At 43.5% G+C, this 17,470-nt stretch overlaps 1 protein-coding gene across 1 annotated transcript in view; it reads right to left on the reverse strand.

Moving 5' to 3' along the window:
- Nucleotides 1-17,470, reverse strand: part of COL27A1 (collagen type XXVII alpha 1 chain) — a 210,781-nt gene that overhangs the window by 148,854 nt on the left and 44,457 nt on the right. Inside the window, exons 8-11 of the mRNA XM_065418988.1 lie at nucleotides 9,441-9,485; nucleotides 8,525-8,578; nucleotides 3,721-3,765; nucleotides 680-733 (exon numbers count right to left, since the gene is read on the reverse strand). Coding sequence (XP_065275060.1) covers nucleotides 680-733; nucleotides 3,721-3,765; nucleotides 8,525-8,578; nucleotides 9,441-9,485 — 198 coding nt within the window. The remainder of the gene's footprint in view (nucleotides 1-679; nucleotides 734-3,720; nucleotides 3,766-8,524; nucleotides 8,579-9,440; nucleotides 9,486-17,470) is intronic.

The raw sequence follows: 17,470 nt of genomic DNA on the forward strand, positions 1-17,470 counted from the left end.
AAATCCACTAGTTAATTTGGAAAAACATTTGCCCCAGGCTGAAGGAAGGATTTTTCCCTTAAGCATTTGCTTTTCTTCCATTGAGATGGACCAAAAGAAAAAAAATAATCATGTCAACAATGGAAAATATAATCCACCTGAACACTCCCCTCTACTTTATGAATAGCAATGGGTCACCTTCCTGGAACCCAGTTTCCTGTGCTGCTCATTAACGTACTGCACAAAGGTCCATCTCCCACACAAGGAAAGGAGCATGCTGAAGAGGATAACCATCTCTCTGTCTCAGTATTAGGCATTCTTGCCTGTTCTTTTAAGAGCACGCGAAGTGAGGGAGTAGACCACAGAGTCATGTCCAGAAGAGGTTGCAATAGGTATCGAAGAAATTGGGCGATGGATATTCTAGAGACAGAAGGCCAGGGTTTTCCTCACAAAATAGCAACAGAGGGTCCTGTGGCACCTTTAAGACTAACAGAAGTATTGGGAGCATAAGCTTTCGTGGGTAAGAACCTCACTTCTTCAGATGCAAGAAGTCTTGCATCTGAAGAAGTGAGGTTCTTACCCACGAAAGCTTATGCTCCCAATACTTCTGTTAGTCTTAAAGGTGCCACAGGACCCTCTGTTGCTTTTTACAGATTCAGACTAACACGGCTACCCCTCTGATACCTCACAAAATACTCACTCGTTCTCCATCAGGCCCTGGCAGCCCAAATAATCCTGGGAGACCAATATACCCCTAAGAGAAAGAAGAAACAAGAAGTCAAATACATTTCCCTTCAGCAGTTATTCCATCCTGCCTGAACAGAAGAACGTCCTCCAGCGCTGGTCTATGGCAGCCGTGATGAGATAAACCTTGAGGCAAGTGTATATGCCCATGGACTGCATGGTGCTGGCTTCCACGATGTAGTCCAAGGGCACATACCCTCACACCAGGGATCATGAGGACTCCGTGCAGGAAGAAGCCAGCTGGATGGACCCTTACCTGGGCTGGCTCTGATTGTACCTGAGAGAAATGGAGCTGGGTTTCAGGTTAGCAAGAGTTACAACCACGGTCATTTGTATGCTACGTCAAACAGAAATCTCTATGGGAGGGCCTGGTCCCCCTGAACGTTTCTCATTCTGTTTCTCCTCCTGTCAGCCTCATACCTGGTCCTCCTTTCCTTCTCTCCCCGCAGAGTCCCTGAAGCTCATCCTTCCCTTCCTAGATTCATAGATTCCAAGATCAGAAGCCCATTGTGATCATCTAGTCTGGCCGCCTGTATAACACAGGCCACAGAACTGCCCCTAAATCATGCCTAGAGCAGATCTTTTAGAAAAACATCCAATCTTGATTTTAAAATGGTCAGTGATGGAGATTCCACTGCAACCCTTGGTAAATTGTTCCAACGGTTAATTACTCTCATGATTTCAAATTTACACTTCTTTCCTGTCTGAATTTGTCTAGCTTCCACTTCCAGCCATGAGATCGCGTTATACCTTTCTCAGCTAGATTGTAGAGCCCATTATTAAATGTTTGTCCTCCATGTAGGTGCTTTATAGACTGTAATTAAGTCAACCCTTAATCTTCTCCTTGTTAAGGTAAACGGATTGAGCTCCTTGCCTCTATCACTGTAAGGCAAGTTTTCTAATCCTTTAATCGTTCTCATGGCTCTTCTCTGAACCCTCTTCGATTTATCAACATCTGCTCCCTCCTCTTCCTGCTGGATCCTGTCTCTCACTCTCCATAGGGCACCTTGTGGTGCAGATTCTAGCCAGACCACTTACAAATACCAGGCCCACCATGCCAAATACCTCCATGAGCCTTTCAGCAGACTCCTTGCCCTCCCCTCAAGCACCATGGTCCCACTCTGAAACTGCACAGGCCTTTGCATGCTGATCTGTGTCTGCATTAAGCTTCCTAACAGCTAATGCCCAATGGCTCGGCCTTCTACATGCCTACGTTTCCTCTGCTATCTAACTTTGATCAGAAGAGTCTCCTCTTCCTCATTAAACCCCAGTGTATCGTAAAGGCTGCTCCATCTCAGCTCAGTAGCGATAGTCAGATATTCAGTTCTGCAATATTTCTTCTGTGCTCTGGGCTCCTGCCTGGGCAAAAGCCACTGCATAAATGCTACATGTCCTTTCACTTGCAGTACCTGGAGACTCGTGCTTAATTCGCTGAACGCAGTGATTAAAACAAAACGTTACCTTGTGCATTGCTCCTTTGCACAGGACTCTTTCTGTCAACTGCATAGCATCAAGCAGAAGTGAATTTTAACAGGTAGCCACCACAATGATTTCCTAAAACTTGTGTCGCCATAGAACAAAATTCAAACACTGACACTGAACTTCTCCCATCCCTCCTCCTTCCCACTCCCCAAATCTCTCCGCTGGCCAATCTCAATAAGCCTCTGAGACTCTCTGGGAGCCCATCAGGTCACTATCCCACACCACTTCAGTATTTCAACTAGTTAGTACTCGCTGTGAGATGATACCACCATACAGACAGAGCCCAGCCATCCAACTCACTGTTCGTCCTCTCATCCTGAGTCACAAAGCAGCCACCTTCACATCTCCCCACATTTCCCACGAAAAAGCAGTGGGGGAAGGAGGGCCTGAAGTGGTGAACAATTCAGGCTCTTTCAGCCATAAAATAGTCGATATCTGGGCTAAGAAACATCAAGACTAAGTTCCCATTAATTGTAATGGAAATTAGAGGTCCAATTCTCCTAAGTGGCTTTAATCTCAGTCCTAGACATTTAGGAGTAGCAAATGAATGATAATTTTCAAGGGTCTTATCCTGGACTGAACACCGTAAATACCCGTATGAATGCTGAATTCCTACTGTAGCATAAGTCACACAATTCTCTAGCAAAAGATCCTGGTTATTCTAGTGAAATGGGTGCATCAGAAATAGAGAGAAGTAAGCTGTGCTATCACAGATCTGTGTCTACCGTAGTACATTAAGCAGCTGATCCTTCCTCCCACCCCTTTCCCTACCACAGGAATAAAGTTAGCTATGGAGTCAGCTTTTGTTTATTGTTTGCAATTTTTCGAGTGATGGAAGACAGCTGGTAGCATTTACTGTTCATGGAGAAAGGACCACATGGTCAGGAGAGGAGCATTTCTATTGGCTCAGAGGATCACTATGGATTTCTAATTGTAGGTGAAGAGCAGAAGGTGATTAAATGCAGTTTTAATTCTTAACTCATCCCTCAGTCAGCGGGAATCCCCAGAGCTCCAGCTGACGAGCAAACCCATGCAGGGATATTAACGTTCTCATTTGCATATGGCTTCAAGATGTTGGCTTGTTATGCACAAAGATGTAAAATCAATTCCAAATTTCTCTGTTTATAAAACTCAGGACCAGCCTATGTCTGGAAGAACCCCTCTTCAAAGTATTTGGAGTGGCTCAACCAGCGTGTTTGACGAAGCTAGAGTGGCCTCACTGAGACCAAAGTTGTAGGGAGACCAATCCTTTGGGATTTGGATTTCTTTGTTTCCTCTCCAATTCTTTGGGCTTTGAAAGGGTTAACTTTGCAGCACAGTTGCTCCATTGGCTTTGGTACCGTTTTAAACCAATTGGGGATTTAATGATGCATCAGTTAATTAATGAGCTCTATGTAATAAAAATAAGACCCTTATATTAGTGTTGCAAAGTTGATCACAAGGAGCGACAGATACTGGGGGATGGAACGGGGGAGAGAGGAAAGAGAAAGACAAGGTAAAAAATGGCTCACTTACCCGACTGCCTTTCGGACCAGCTTCACCTATTAGTCCTGGTAAACCCTGAAACACAAGAGAAAAAACAAAGACAAATGTGGAGAGGCTTTAATATAAATCCTAATGAGCAGTGCCATATTTACAGCACTATCCCAGGATGGTAGATGATTTCACAACTATCCCAAGGGGTATCAATATGGGAGAATGGGAGGTGGGGGGAGAGGAGGAACAAATCCCTAATTGTTGTGAATTGATGACTCTGCAAAACGGGAATCTTATAAAACACAGGCGCTCACTCTCTGAGACCCAGAACACTGGAACTAGAATGGAGATTTCTGGTCATAAGACTGGAGAGGTTAACATAGTGGGATGCTAGTAAATTGCAATCAAATGCTAGTTGCAATGTAAAGCGACACCATGTAGACAGTGGCACTCATCAAAAGGTGGGATTGAGTGTGCGTCAATGAACCATACAGACAAGAAGGCCGCTGATTGCAATGTCAAAAATACTTTAATTCCTGGGAGGGGAATCTAGATGGGGCCCGATCCAAAACCCATTGAAAACAATGGAAAGACTCCCACTGACTTCAGCAGCCTATTGATCAGGCCTACAGTTGCAGTATATGGTTAAAAAGGTATTTTAAATTTTTGAACTCCAAGTCGTGAATGACCCTCTTTACCTTCAATAGTGGAAAGACTTGTAATCAATTCACCCACTTTTCTAGCAATGACGAGGGGCCCGTTTATGCTCCTTTTGAAGTCACTACTAAAATTCCCATTGGGCTTCAAGTGAAGGAGGATCAGCCTTATGACATCTGTAAAATTAGTTACACTGGGCAGGTTCTATCCAGAGCATTGGAAGCTGGGAAAGAATTCAAAATACATCTCATTGTATTTCTGTACCCATTGCCCTTCCCTTAAGCAGGGCTCTACTCTGAAAAGAGGCCCTATAAAAATTGCATAATGAGCTTCCATGTTTATTGCCTTTCACCAGCTTCCAGACCAAATTTATCTAGTTTACCAGTAACAAGGACAGGTTTATTTTTTCTTCAACCGGCAGCTCTGCATATTCAACCTGGGATCTGAAAGTCAAGCCGTGCTCTTTCTGGCTCACACATAGTCACCAGTACAAGATTTCTGCCGTTGGAACATCGTTAACAATTCTGCCTATGATGCGCGAAGCAAAATAGAGCCAAGCTCCCTCTCCCATAGCACTGCAGAGCCAGCACAGCTGACAGAAGTAACAAATAGTAAAATTTTAATCAGTAGGGAGAACTGACTGAAAACACATAAGATTTAGATCCCTTGAATAAGAAGGTGCCATTTTTCAGAGCCACTTTCTTGACCATAACTGCATTTTAAAAGTACTTTTGTTTTCTGTGTACCTGGGGACAAATACTTTATCCAGCATATGTGATTGGGAGTAAGACCCTGTGAACCCATTAAACAGCATCCCCTAACCTTGTCAGTTCACCATAGCTCAAATGGTTATGATGTTGGTTGGATTGATGAACAGATGCTCTCACATGATGTTCTGGTGTACAAGTCTCTCATGAGCCTTGCAAAGGGCGTGAATGTAACATTCACATTTAGGTTCATAAAAATATCTCAGTCTCTCCTACTGGTTGTATTCTCCAGTGCAATAGTCTGTATATTATGCCTGAGATTCACAGACTTGGGTATCTCTAGAATGCTATCAGTACTGTATTCTGGAATATGCTAAATGGACCCTAGGTTGTTCATATTCACTCCTAAGATGCGTGAATGCAGAAAGTTTCATCTGATATCTGTACTAGCTTATTATGAATAGACTAACAACTCTGCCTCCGTTTGGAGTCATATGAAAGTGATCACACAGTACAAGCCTACCAGTGTATATCTACATTAGAGCTGGAAAGTGTAATTTCCATCTCCGGTAGACATACCCACTAAAAATAGAAGCGTAGCCATGGCAGTACGAGTGGCAGCTAGGGTCTTGGATTGGGACTGCACTCGGGGCAGCTAACCTGTCCTACTGCTCCCAGCATCATGGCTACACTTCTATTTTTAGTACACTAGTTGAATCAGAGCTAGTGTGGGTAAGTCTACCTGAGCTGGAAATTACATGTTGCAGTTCCAGAGTAGACATACCCCCAGTAGGGCTAGGTACAATGTCTAACATTAAGCTCAATATGGTAACTAACCACGAGACAACACTAATAATTGCATTTTCTAGTGTTTACATGGGATTTTTTCCCCTTGAGATACATGGCTATGTTCAGACCTGTATGACCAGAGTGTGACTCATTCTGGACCCAATCCTACAAACCCTAACTCACGGGACTAATTCTACAAATCAGCAGGAGGTGCTGCCAGCTGCTCCGCGCTTTTGAAAAATCAGACTCTTCTTTAGGTTTCTAAATACAGACTTGGGAGCCTGGCTTTAAAGTGCTCATTTTTGAAAAGCTTGGTGATTGACCTTGCGTGAATAAAATTTTGCAGGACCAGGGCCATGGCGATGGAGGATCAGCTGACAGTCCCAGCTGGAGCCTCATGCCCCTGGGCATATTCTCTGCATTCATTCCAGGCATTCTAGAGCATGCATCATTCTAGAGCAGTTAGTAAATAAAGTGCCTGAGCCTGGTCTATTTCCCTCTGCAACATCTTGCACACATAAAGGGCTTCTGGCACATTTTTCAGAGGGTAAAGGCCAGAGAGTCAGTTTTCTTCTGTCTCTTTAGTCTATTCCTCTTTGCAGTCAGCTCCGCCTACACATTCTACTGTGCTGCAGGACCGTTTGCTTACTGCAGCTCACGATTGGCGTGCCAAAGTAAACTGATGTGGAGTGCTGGCCCACCTGGTCTGAGACACATTTGGCACTCCTGCTCTTGGATTATCCCCACCGTAGCCTGTGAATCTATAGCATTCATGCCTGTAAAGGAACTGCTAGGATAAGCCAAACAGGTTCATAGCGTCTCTCTCTATGGAATTTTTATTAGGCTAGGTAAATGGAGGTCTCCATTAGATGCATTTGGATACAAGATGTAGGAGAGCCTGGAAGAATTTTCCTCCATTGTTCACATCCACTGCCACGCTCGATTATACAATATCCAGTGAGCGTGTCTGTAGAGGAGCTGGAAGATTTACCTGTACTTGGATAAAGCTAGCTACTGGGAATCTTTGGGAGAGAGTCAGTAGGTTCTGCAGGGGACATACTACTGACCCAACTCTCAGATTTCACACGCTGTAGAGACGGGATCTTGATGACACAAAGAGCAGATTTTCTATTTTAAGAATGGGCAAGACATGTGTCCTGGATCTTACAGTTTTTAAATGATTGGCAACATTGGTGATCACACTACAGCATAGTGGCGGGAACTTGTTTTTCACCATAAATTGCAGGGACACGTTGCTAGAAAACTATGTCCAGCTGCACCCACTGTGTTTAGCGATTACACCTCTACCTCGATATAACGCTGTCCTCGGGAGCCAAAAAATCTTACCGCGTTATAGGTGAAACCGCGTTATATCAAACTTGCTTTGATCCACCGGCATGCGCAGCCCCGCCCCCCCCGGGGTGCTGCTTTACCGCATTATATCTGAATTCATGTTACATCGGGTCACGTTATATCGGGGTAGAGGTGTATACTGCGGCTCTGCTTTGGCAGGCTGTAAATATGCTGGAGGTGGAGGGCTATGAATCAGGTAGTATGGGTGAGTTTCCTATGGCTAACCATTGTCCTCTAGTGCTGTACAGTAGGATATGAGGGACTAGCTAGTAGTCACTTCCTCAAGGGTTCTTCAAAAACAGATTGACCCTATTTCCATAGTCCCTCTAGGAAAAGGCTGAGCAGACAAAGCTTCATAGATAGAGTTTGCTGCTGGCTTTAATCACTATCTTTTATTTTCATTAGACTTCTGTCTTAGGTTTTTCTCCTATTTGATATTAGGTATTAAAAGTGATCTGCAAACAGCAGGTAGGTAGGATACTGGGCATATGCCCCCTTCTCATCTCTTTATGATTAATAAAGTAGGTCTGAAGAAACATGGTCAGATTTCCTTGTTTTTATCTTGCAAGTTCAGATCCTGCCCACCACAGAAGACACTGTGATGACCGGAGAACGGATTAAAATGACGGCATCCCATGAGCTAAGAGAGTGAAAGTTGAGCAACTGAGGGAAGGGATGTTCAGCTAGCCAGGTTCTCTGTTCATTTTTCTAACACCTGTGTAACTCCAGTGCCCGATTGACACTTGGAAGGACGAATATTGTTAAAGATGCCGTACTCCTTCCCTTTGAATTAAGGGGTAAAAGCCTCCTCCGCTTGGGCCATTCCTGGGGTGAAAGGCATTGCAAAGTGGGCAGGGAGATGTCTTGCACTCCAGGGACCACAGAGAAGACTTGCTCCTGCATCTGCCATTGCACCTGGCTCTTGTGCAGGGGCAGAAGGAAGGGGCATGGCGGCTCCTTGCTGTCTCCCCACTGGCATACTCAGGGAGCCGCAGAGAACAACCTGGGCCATAGTGAGCATAGTTCCAGAGATAAGGTCTATAAGGAGAAAGTGAAGCTATATGGAACAGATTCTGCAGGGATCACATCAATTTGTCAAATGAGTGTGTTTTTGTTTTTAAAAGACAATGATCACAAGGAACAGAACGATTTCTAAGAATCTGAATGTTCACTAACAAATCAGAAAGGACCACCTTATTTATTCTAAGGGGGGAAAAACAAACAAAAATAAACCAACACATTCCAAGGCATGAGCACCGTATTTAGTGGGGTATGCTTATATCTACCTGCATACCCAAATCCCTACTCTGTGCACAGCACGGTAAGATTTACTGCACCTGCCTGCCAGGATAACCTTTGGCACCTGGGCTCCCATCTGGTCCGCGTTCACCCTTAAAAGAAAAGCACACAAAGATGAGGTTAATGCTACAGCCTATTAGATTTTAGCTGCTTCACCTTGGGGGTGGGGGGTTGTGAATGAACTTGTTTCAGATTTATAAAGAGAAAGAAGAATTAGATTAAAAAAGGCAGAGGAATAAATTGAAGAAGAAGAAAAAGCTACAGAAGCCAACTCAACAGGATCTAGGCATAAAGCAAGCATTGCTGTCTTCCCACCCCTCCACAGAAACCTGCAGATAGTTTGGAACAAGGAGGCTAAGAGAAGGTGTAAGGCTGCATCCATATCTCTGGCATATGGAACTGTTTTACTAGGGGGAAAGCTCTGCCAAACTTCTTTGAAACTAAATGGATTCATGTATAATATCCTTTAACATCATCTCTAACAGGCCTTGCTATTCATTGCTATTTTACTGCAAACATCAGACTTATCCAAATAAAAAAAGGGGGTGGAAGGTGAATTACAGTCAAGTACTTAATATGATGCAGTTAGTTAGTAAACTCCAGCTGAAAACTTAATGTAAAGAAAAAAGAAGGAGTATAAATCTGCCCCTATTTCCATTGCATAAACTTGCACAAGTTTGGGCAATAAAGGTTGCAAATAAATTAGAAGCTTAACTAAGTCCTTCCTTTCTCCCTACCCCCACTGATGTTTGGTTAATGTATGTGCATAACTCCCGATTAGCACGGGAGTTAGCTGCATAAATCGTCTCTGTATCAGGCTGGCTCCGAAAAAGCACTTTGATTGCACTGAACAGCTTGGTAAATGACTCAGCCTGATTTCAGGGTATTAGCAGATGAGAGATTAAATCCTCCCTCTTTGTAGTTTAAACCGTGGAACCTGGAAGGGGCACTCACCTGGTCTCCAGGATGACCTGGTGGTCCAGGGTAGCCTTTGTATCCCTGTTTAAAAATATGAGAGTAACAGAACAAAATAATCAGAACGTTGTTTGAATTTCTCATCCCAGCTGGGAAGAAAGCTCTATAGAGAAGTTTCCTCCAAATCTAGAATCGGTTTTATGATTCATGCTAACTTTTCACCTCCCACCTTTTGTGTGTTTAGACTAAGCTCTTTAGGGCTGTCAGCTACTATGTGTGCGTACAGCGCCTAACACAGTGGACCCTTGTTCTTGGTTGGGGCCTCTAAATGCTACTGCAATGCAAATAACCACCACCCGCAGCTGGATTTTCAGGATCACAGATGAAGCTGCTTTGTTTTCACCTGAACGTTATCCATTAGGAAGGGCTCGATCTTAGAATGGAACTGGAAAAACATCTACAAAATGATCTACCTGACTAGTCATATTCTCTGTGTCCTGCAATGACCGCCCCCAATTCCTATTAAATCAGATTCATGGGATGAAATCTTGACTGTATTGAAATCAATGGGAATTTTGCAACAGACTTCAATACAGCCAGGATTGCATCCATGGATTTTAAAGCAGAAGAGACCATTCCGGTCATCTAGTCTAGCCTCCTGCATAACAGGCCACAGAATTTCACCCAGCAGTTCCGGAATCAAGTCCAGTAACATAGGGTTCAGTTATCACATAGATCTTTCTGAAAGATATCCAAGACATGGAGAACCCATCACATCCTTTGGTAAGTTGTTCCAATGGTCAACTACCCTCATTTATTTATTTTGCCTTATTTCCAATTCAAATGTATCTAGCGTCAACTTTCAGTCTTTGGATCTTGTTATGCCTTTGTCTGCTAGATTAAAGAACCCGCTGCTATCAGGCATCTTCTCCCCTGTAGGTACTTAAAGATGATCAAGTCATCTCACACTTCTTTGATAAGCTAAACAGGATGAGTTTCTTAAATCTCACATTGCAAGGCAGGTTTTCCAGAGCTCAGATTATTCTTGTAGCTCTTGTTTGAGCCTATTCCAATTTTTCAGCCTCTTTTTGAAGTGTGGACACCAGAAGTGGACACTGTATTCCGGTAATCAGCTGGCCAGATTACGTGATACATCTTTTTATTAGAGGATAAAAGAGTTTATGTTTTTCACTGCCAACAAACAGACCCTTCATTTTAAGTTGCGGTTTACATTCTCCAGATTTACTTAGATCTCCCTTTGTATATCAAGTAACACACTTGGATTTTATACTCTTTGCCTCCCTTTATTATGTTAGTTACTGTAGCTATTTAAAACAAACTAGTCTCCATAAAGTAGAGGCAAAGCAGATCAGAAGATTACATTTAGTTAGGAACTAACATGATAATTGGGATATTACGGAGGACACAAAAATAGAAAAATGTAACTTAAAACAAGCTTGGGGGGATATCAATATTTAAATAAAAAAATAGGAATAACAAAATACCTTCAGGCTGAGCTATAACTGTTAATTATTTCCTGATCTATAACTTTATACCCAGTCTTGGACTGGAGATCCAAAGATGTCACCGTAGTATAGTCAAACATGTTAGGTGACCTATTTTTCCCTCTCTGAGAGCCACAATGGTACCCTTTTCGGCTAAGTGCTCAGCCCTTCAGTTCACTCACCAGACAAGTGACTGGACTTTGCTTCTGCTCAACTGTCTTTTTATTTTTCCCATATGATCTTCTAGGACCTGCAGCCTAACTCCTCCCTGGCAATGGAACGCTGCCCTCACAAAGCTCCATGGCTACTTCCCATTCTCCTTCACGTTCCTCTTCACTCATTATTTCAGAGATTTGGGCTTCAAGAAACACTTTCTCTCTCGTGACTCAATTTTTCGTGCTTGATCCTGCTGTTACATCAAAATCCTGTGTTTCATGTCTCTCTCTCTCTAGCCACGAAAAGTCACACACTGGGACTTCATTGAAAGCTCAAATGGCTGGGGTGAAGTAAGCCACAGCTGAACCTTCTATAATTAGATAACATAGGGTCTGGGCCTGATCCAATATCTAATCACGACAATGGGAGGCTTTCTACTGACTTCAGTGGGCTTTGGATCAGGATCATATTATCGAGAGTTACAAAGAGGCCTGATGGCTCAGGTAATGGGATAAAGTGTTTTTCACCCATGGATCTCCAAGCAGGTACTGACCAAAAGTTGTTGCATTCCAAAAGCTGTTGGCAACCTGGCATTGTCTCCATTCATTTCCTAGTGAAGCGGAGTCTAGATCACAAAAGCCAACATTGCAAATGGTAACCTCAACTCACCAAGAGCTCAAGGACTAAACGAGCAGGGAGAGTCTCATGCCCTAGAGATGGCACTTGCCAAGCCTGGGGAGAAGTTAACCCTGCTGTCTCTGTATCATGCCCTAAAGCTCAACCCAGAGGGGTCAAGGGTACCAGCAGTAAATTTGAGATATTTGTTTTGGTAGCTTCTTGATTTGGGAACGGGAGGTTAGACACGGGATTGCAGTTCGCAAAGCTATCAGCGATGAGTGATGGTTTCTTTCCCATACGGTAGCATTAATAACCTGTGCTAGTTTTAGATCTTTGTCCCAGGTCATGTGCCCATACCAGGGTTTTGGCAAGTTGAGAGGTAAGGGGGGGTTACTGATCAAACAAATATGATGAAAAGATTCTAGGGCTTATTGGTTTCCACTGAGCACACCAGGCTATTCCACTCTTTTGGCTCTGCCCTCCATCTTTATTTCCTGCTCCATGGGGACCTGGAGGATGTGGGACTTTCACCTCAGTCAGGCACAGAGGGTCTGTGGTTGATTCCTGGGCTCACATCTGATATCAGTCACTTTGCAAAGGGCACTCGGCAGGAACCAGTGCTCTGTCACTGTGACTGGCTGTGTCAGAAAAACAGCAGGAGCCGAAACTGATTCCAGAGGGCTCCAGGCAGCCCCACATCAAAATGTAATGTCTTTGCTTCGATACATAATCAGCCGCTCCAGCCACTTCTTCTGACAGGGCTGGCATGAATGGGGACATCACACCTTAAAGTGAATGAGTAACTTCATCCCGAGGTAAGAGCAAGGCAGTGCCATAAGTGGCAAATGAAAGGAGCTGGCTGCTTAAGTATTGTACAACAACCTCCTTGCCCAGCATCTTCATATAGATACCCTGAAGTTAGTGTCTTGGAATCCCAGGTTGGGTACCTGAAACATGCTTTCAACTTGCCATCAGCCTGGAACCATTTCTGAGAGTTGAACAGCTAGCCAAAAATTATACTAGGAGGCTGTCTCCTCTTTCCTATCCCAGAGAAATAAAAGGGCCCCTTTTCAGTCCTCTCCATAGGATAGGCTCTGTCAGGAGACACAGCTGCAAAGGTCAAGATTTAAAGTTTCCGGGTTCCTGACGTTCAAACAAATCTGAGCGCAGGCTCTTGCTCCTCTTTTAAAAGTTTCTTGATGCACAAATCTCTGGGACGCAAGTAGCTGAACTAGGATTTGGAAGTCCATCTGTCCAAGAGATAGCAAATCACTTCATGGCAATACCGAAGTTTTCCTTTTTCTGTCTCGTTTAGACTGTCACCTTATGCAGGGGAGGGACTGCCTCATTATTTATATCTCATGTGTTGCCAAGCCCAGATTTGGTGCTCTACAGATAATAAACAGCAACAAAATTGGTACTAAATGAAGGAGACGTCCCTTTCAAAATAAATCTATGCCTAAGGCACAAAAACTCCATCCCAAAGGAGGAAATGGTCTCCCACCTAAAGATCACATCAAGGACCTGATTTAGATTTTAGAATCAGAATCTATGCAGGCATAGGTGAGTTAGTGACTTGTGCATCTCAAATCCAAATCAGAGCCTATCACTAGGGTCAGAAAAATCAAAGAGCATTGTTCATGCTATGAGGAGAGATCCCCCCCAGACAGAAAGATGCCCTCAAAAAGTCACAGATCTTTGAGCTACATTCATAAAGATCCTTGCAAGATCCCTTTCCAAAAATCCTCCCATAGAGATTACATTAGAAAAATAAGGAACATTTTAGCTCCCCCTCTTCCCCTCAAAAAAATATCAAGTATGAAAGCTTCTTTTAGATAAGGCAAATCTAGAAAATTTCGGGAATTTGATTGCTTCATAAGATTTCCTACTAGCCACAATTACAGCAAGAGTAGACGAAGATCTGGAGACTATAAGTAACAAGCCTTGAGCTAAAGTCTGCACCATGCATCACAATGTTTTTATATATAAAGCCAAATGAATAGCTCTCAAGTTAAATATACAGACCGTATATTATTGTTGCATCCTATTAAATATACGCTTCACTATTATGGCTAACTCGGGGGGTGTTTAAAATGTGTTTCTTCACATTAACCTGTGCTTAGCACTGTCCGAGGTTAATCATAGCTAGGACTGAAAAAGCTCATGCATTCTAAGGCTAGCTGGTATGTGAAAGTGTTTACCTGCTGCAATACTCTTTAAATAGCACTGAAATAACAGAGAAGAGTATATGAAAACAATTACATTTGCTCTCCTATCCATACACTTCCTGATGATTACAGGGCGATTAAACACAAGGGGCTGTCACTACATGGGGAAATTACACTTCACTGAACGATTTGCTCAGCCGTGACAATGTTTATAATCCGCACTATCATAGCTACGATGACAGTGGGCATTTCTGTGGGAAATGGACCCGCTTCAACAAGCGGGCCTTGGGCCATGGCCGGGCTGGAAGAGGCCACTAAATGCAGCCTATTTGGAAAGATGGTCTTGACGCTGGGACCCAGAACTGGCAACCCATGAAAATTGGGTTCAAGTTCCCAGCTCTGCCTCATATTCACTGCATGACCTTGGGTGAGTCATTCACTCTTTCAATATCATGCACAGCCTTACATTCAGCTACAGTAGCAGCTGTTCTGTCCTCAGCAACACCCTGTCTCAGGACATGTTGCACAGTACGTCAGTAGAATCAATTTGCAAGATGGTCCTATTCTGCATCCGACAGCCAAACGCCAAGAGACATTTACGAGCTATTAGTTTTCTTTAATGCACTTCCCTTCTGGTGCCTCAGGTCCTGCCACCATTCTCTAAAATTGCTGTTCAGCAAAAGCAAAATTCACTCCATGTGAAGTGGATGAGCAATGTCTCTCTCTCAGACCACACCACAATGTTTTTGGTATCCCTTGTTTGAACAGCTGTTTCACATACCCTGTAACTGGGCAAAGGCAAAAAATATTTGTGGGCACTCAGAGACCAGAGTATCCAAACCAAATTTACATGGTACATGTTTGCTTATGGCACAAACCATGCCATACGGAACTACAGGTCTTTGGTAGCGGCTCCATCTCAAAGAGTGCAGAGCCAACTGCTTCTTTCAGAAGGAAAAATGTTTGTGGTAGAGAGAAACCCATGAGGGAAACTTCTGTCTCTTTGGAAGTTCTTACACAGAGTTTGCAGACAGATATGGATGGGGTTCCATCCAACCCCCCTGCATGATGTTCTTTTCTCACTTGTCCCATGGAAGAACAATACCTTTTTGCGCTTGCTTATGCCAATTTTCAAGACTCTGCCATTTTCTTGTAGGCTAAATGGGCTGCCTGCCTGCAGCCAAACACCATGGTATTTTCACTGGGGAGATGCCAGCAAGGAATACAGATTATAAATTGTTTTTCCAAATATTTCTCCAACAGCTTTTAAAAGTTTTCTTAATTTAGAAGGCTAATAAAATCCAGGCAGCACCAAAGCATCTGCCAAGCTAGTTCCTCTTTTTTGCTGCACTGAAGGAAAAATCTCACAATCCAACTTACTCGTGTCCTTGAAGAAGGAGAAACACTCCCCCACTGCCCCTTCCACAACAACTCCTGAATGTGCTTCAGGTTTTCCAAAGTCAGGTGTGGGGCCTGTGCATTGGCTTTGGGTCTATTTGTTTAGTCTCCTACTCCTGCTCCATTCTTTCCACCATAAGCCCATTCTGTCCTGACATTGCATTTTGCTGATCAAAACCGCAAGGCTTTGTTTTATGAGCTGCTATGCTAAGAAAACTGTGTTCTTTGCACCTAATTCATTAGAACTAGTTTGTGAAAGCAGAGTGTGGGGGTTAGCTAAACCCCAGTCAGCCCACTGCTTGGCTCTACTCAATAACTCAGGTGGAACAAACACCACTGCCCCCTGCTGACGATTTCTACTTCCATTCCCTCTCCTACTTTCCCCAGTATTTAGGGATGGGATAAATAAGCACAGCTCCCCCTACTGTGAATCTAGTGCGGATGAAAGGGGACCAAGTGACAGTCTTGGAGTCTGAACCCCTCTAGCTACAGAACAGGAACAGGTGGGCAGCATAGTGGAAGCTCTCCAAATTAGAGCAGGGCAAAAAAAAAAAAAAAAAAATGGACTTTTTGGTTCACCAGCAATTAAAAAAAAAAAAAACCTCCATAAAAATGAATTTTGTGTTGAACAAAATGTTTTATTTCAATTTCAAGCATTTGTTTTAGACTGAAAAAGTTAAAGGAAATTTAGAAATGAAAAGTCATTTGAAATCAAAACATCAAAATGTTTCATTTAAAAGAGTTAAAATGGAAACCTTTCCATTTTTTTTAATTAAAAAGAAAAAACAAAACAAAAAAACCTTCCCCCATCCCCCTGCCCAACTGACACAACCAGGTGAAATTAACACTACTTTGCTAAATATTTCTGTGTTGCTGAATTTGCATTTTTTGTGGGAAAAAGTTTCAATCAAAAAATTTCACCTCGCACTACTCCAATGGCCACAGCCCCTATACTGAGGTAGGGGTGTGTGTTTGTGTGCATGTGCATGTGCATGTCCATGCCCATGTGGGGAATAGGGCCAGGGAATTGCTTAGAGGGGCAGTTCATTCTCAATGACCCATTCACATCTTGACCTCTCTGCTGAGATGATCAAAAGAGTGGCAATTAGGATGGTCAGTTTTGCAATGTCAATATTTGCCAACCGGGAATGGCTATGAAGACCCTGAGACCCTTTTCACATAAGCCACTGAACAGCTTCCAGACACTATCAGCAGAGCTTGCTCCATATCAGCAACCTGGAGGTGAAATCCCTACTACTTTGAAACTTTCACCAAAGTCACTAGTGTATCAAATAGTAAGGAAGAAGCAATCAGGAGTCCCATGTTGGGAGGTAGTTCTTAAGCATCTCCAGGCTGGGAGAGGCCTCATTCATGCTCCCTGAAAGCCATTTATTTCAGTCTTCCCACCCACTACACTAGATTGATGCTTCTTTGCAGCAGGGTAAAACAAAAAACAGAATTGTGTTGGGGGGGCGGGGCGGGGAGCTTCCACACACACTCACACAAAGCGGTGGAATTTGCCACCACTAGAAGCATGGACACAATTAATAGTGCTAGCATGAATGGGTCACTAATGTGGGGAAGCAAACACCAACGGGGGAACATGGCAGTGAGGTATCTCACACTCCAGCACTTGATGGCATTCTCAGACCCATGCACATTCCTGGTGACATTTGTGCTGCTGATGGCACAAATATGGAAGCAAACAAAGCAGATCCATGTTAATTTCAAGCTCCATTCAAAATACAGGGAGAAAAATTCCTCCTTCTACAAATGCATAGGGGATGCATTTAGAGGAAGCATGTTCCAATGGGTAGGGTGCTAGTCTTGGGAGACCCAGGTTCAGTTCCCTGCTCTGACACAGACTTCTGATGTGACCTGGGGCAAGCCACTTACCCTCTCCGTGCCTCAGTTTCCCAATGGGGAAATGGGGATAATAGCGCTGTCCTGCCTCAAAGCATGCTGGGAGGATAAATACATTAAAATTTGTGAAGTGCTCAGATTCTATAGTGTTGGGGGCTGTATAAGGACCTAAGACAGACCAAGTTTAGAATGACTTGGCTAGCATGTCCTGACCTAAGCCTGGCCGCTTTTCCTGGTCAATACACAGAGTCAGAGGGTAGAAAGACAGTCTAGCCCCAGGGCCTAGAAAAGCAGCATGGGAGTCAGAACTCCAGTGTTCTAATCCCTGCTTCTGACATGATCTCACTGGTGTCACTTAATC

The sequence above is a fragment of the Emys orbicularis genome, chromosome 18, assembly GCF_028017835.1.
Source record: "Emys orbicularis isolate rEmyOrb1 chromosome 18, rEmyOrb1.hap1, whole genome shotgun sequence".
Classification (NCBI taxonomy): domain Eukaryota; kingdom Metazoa; phylum Chordata; order Testudines; family Emydidae; genus Emys; species Emys orbicularis.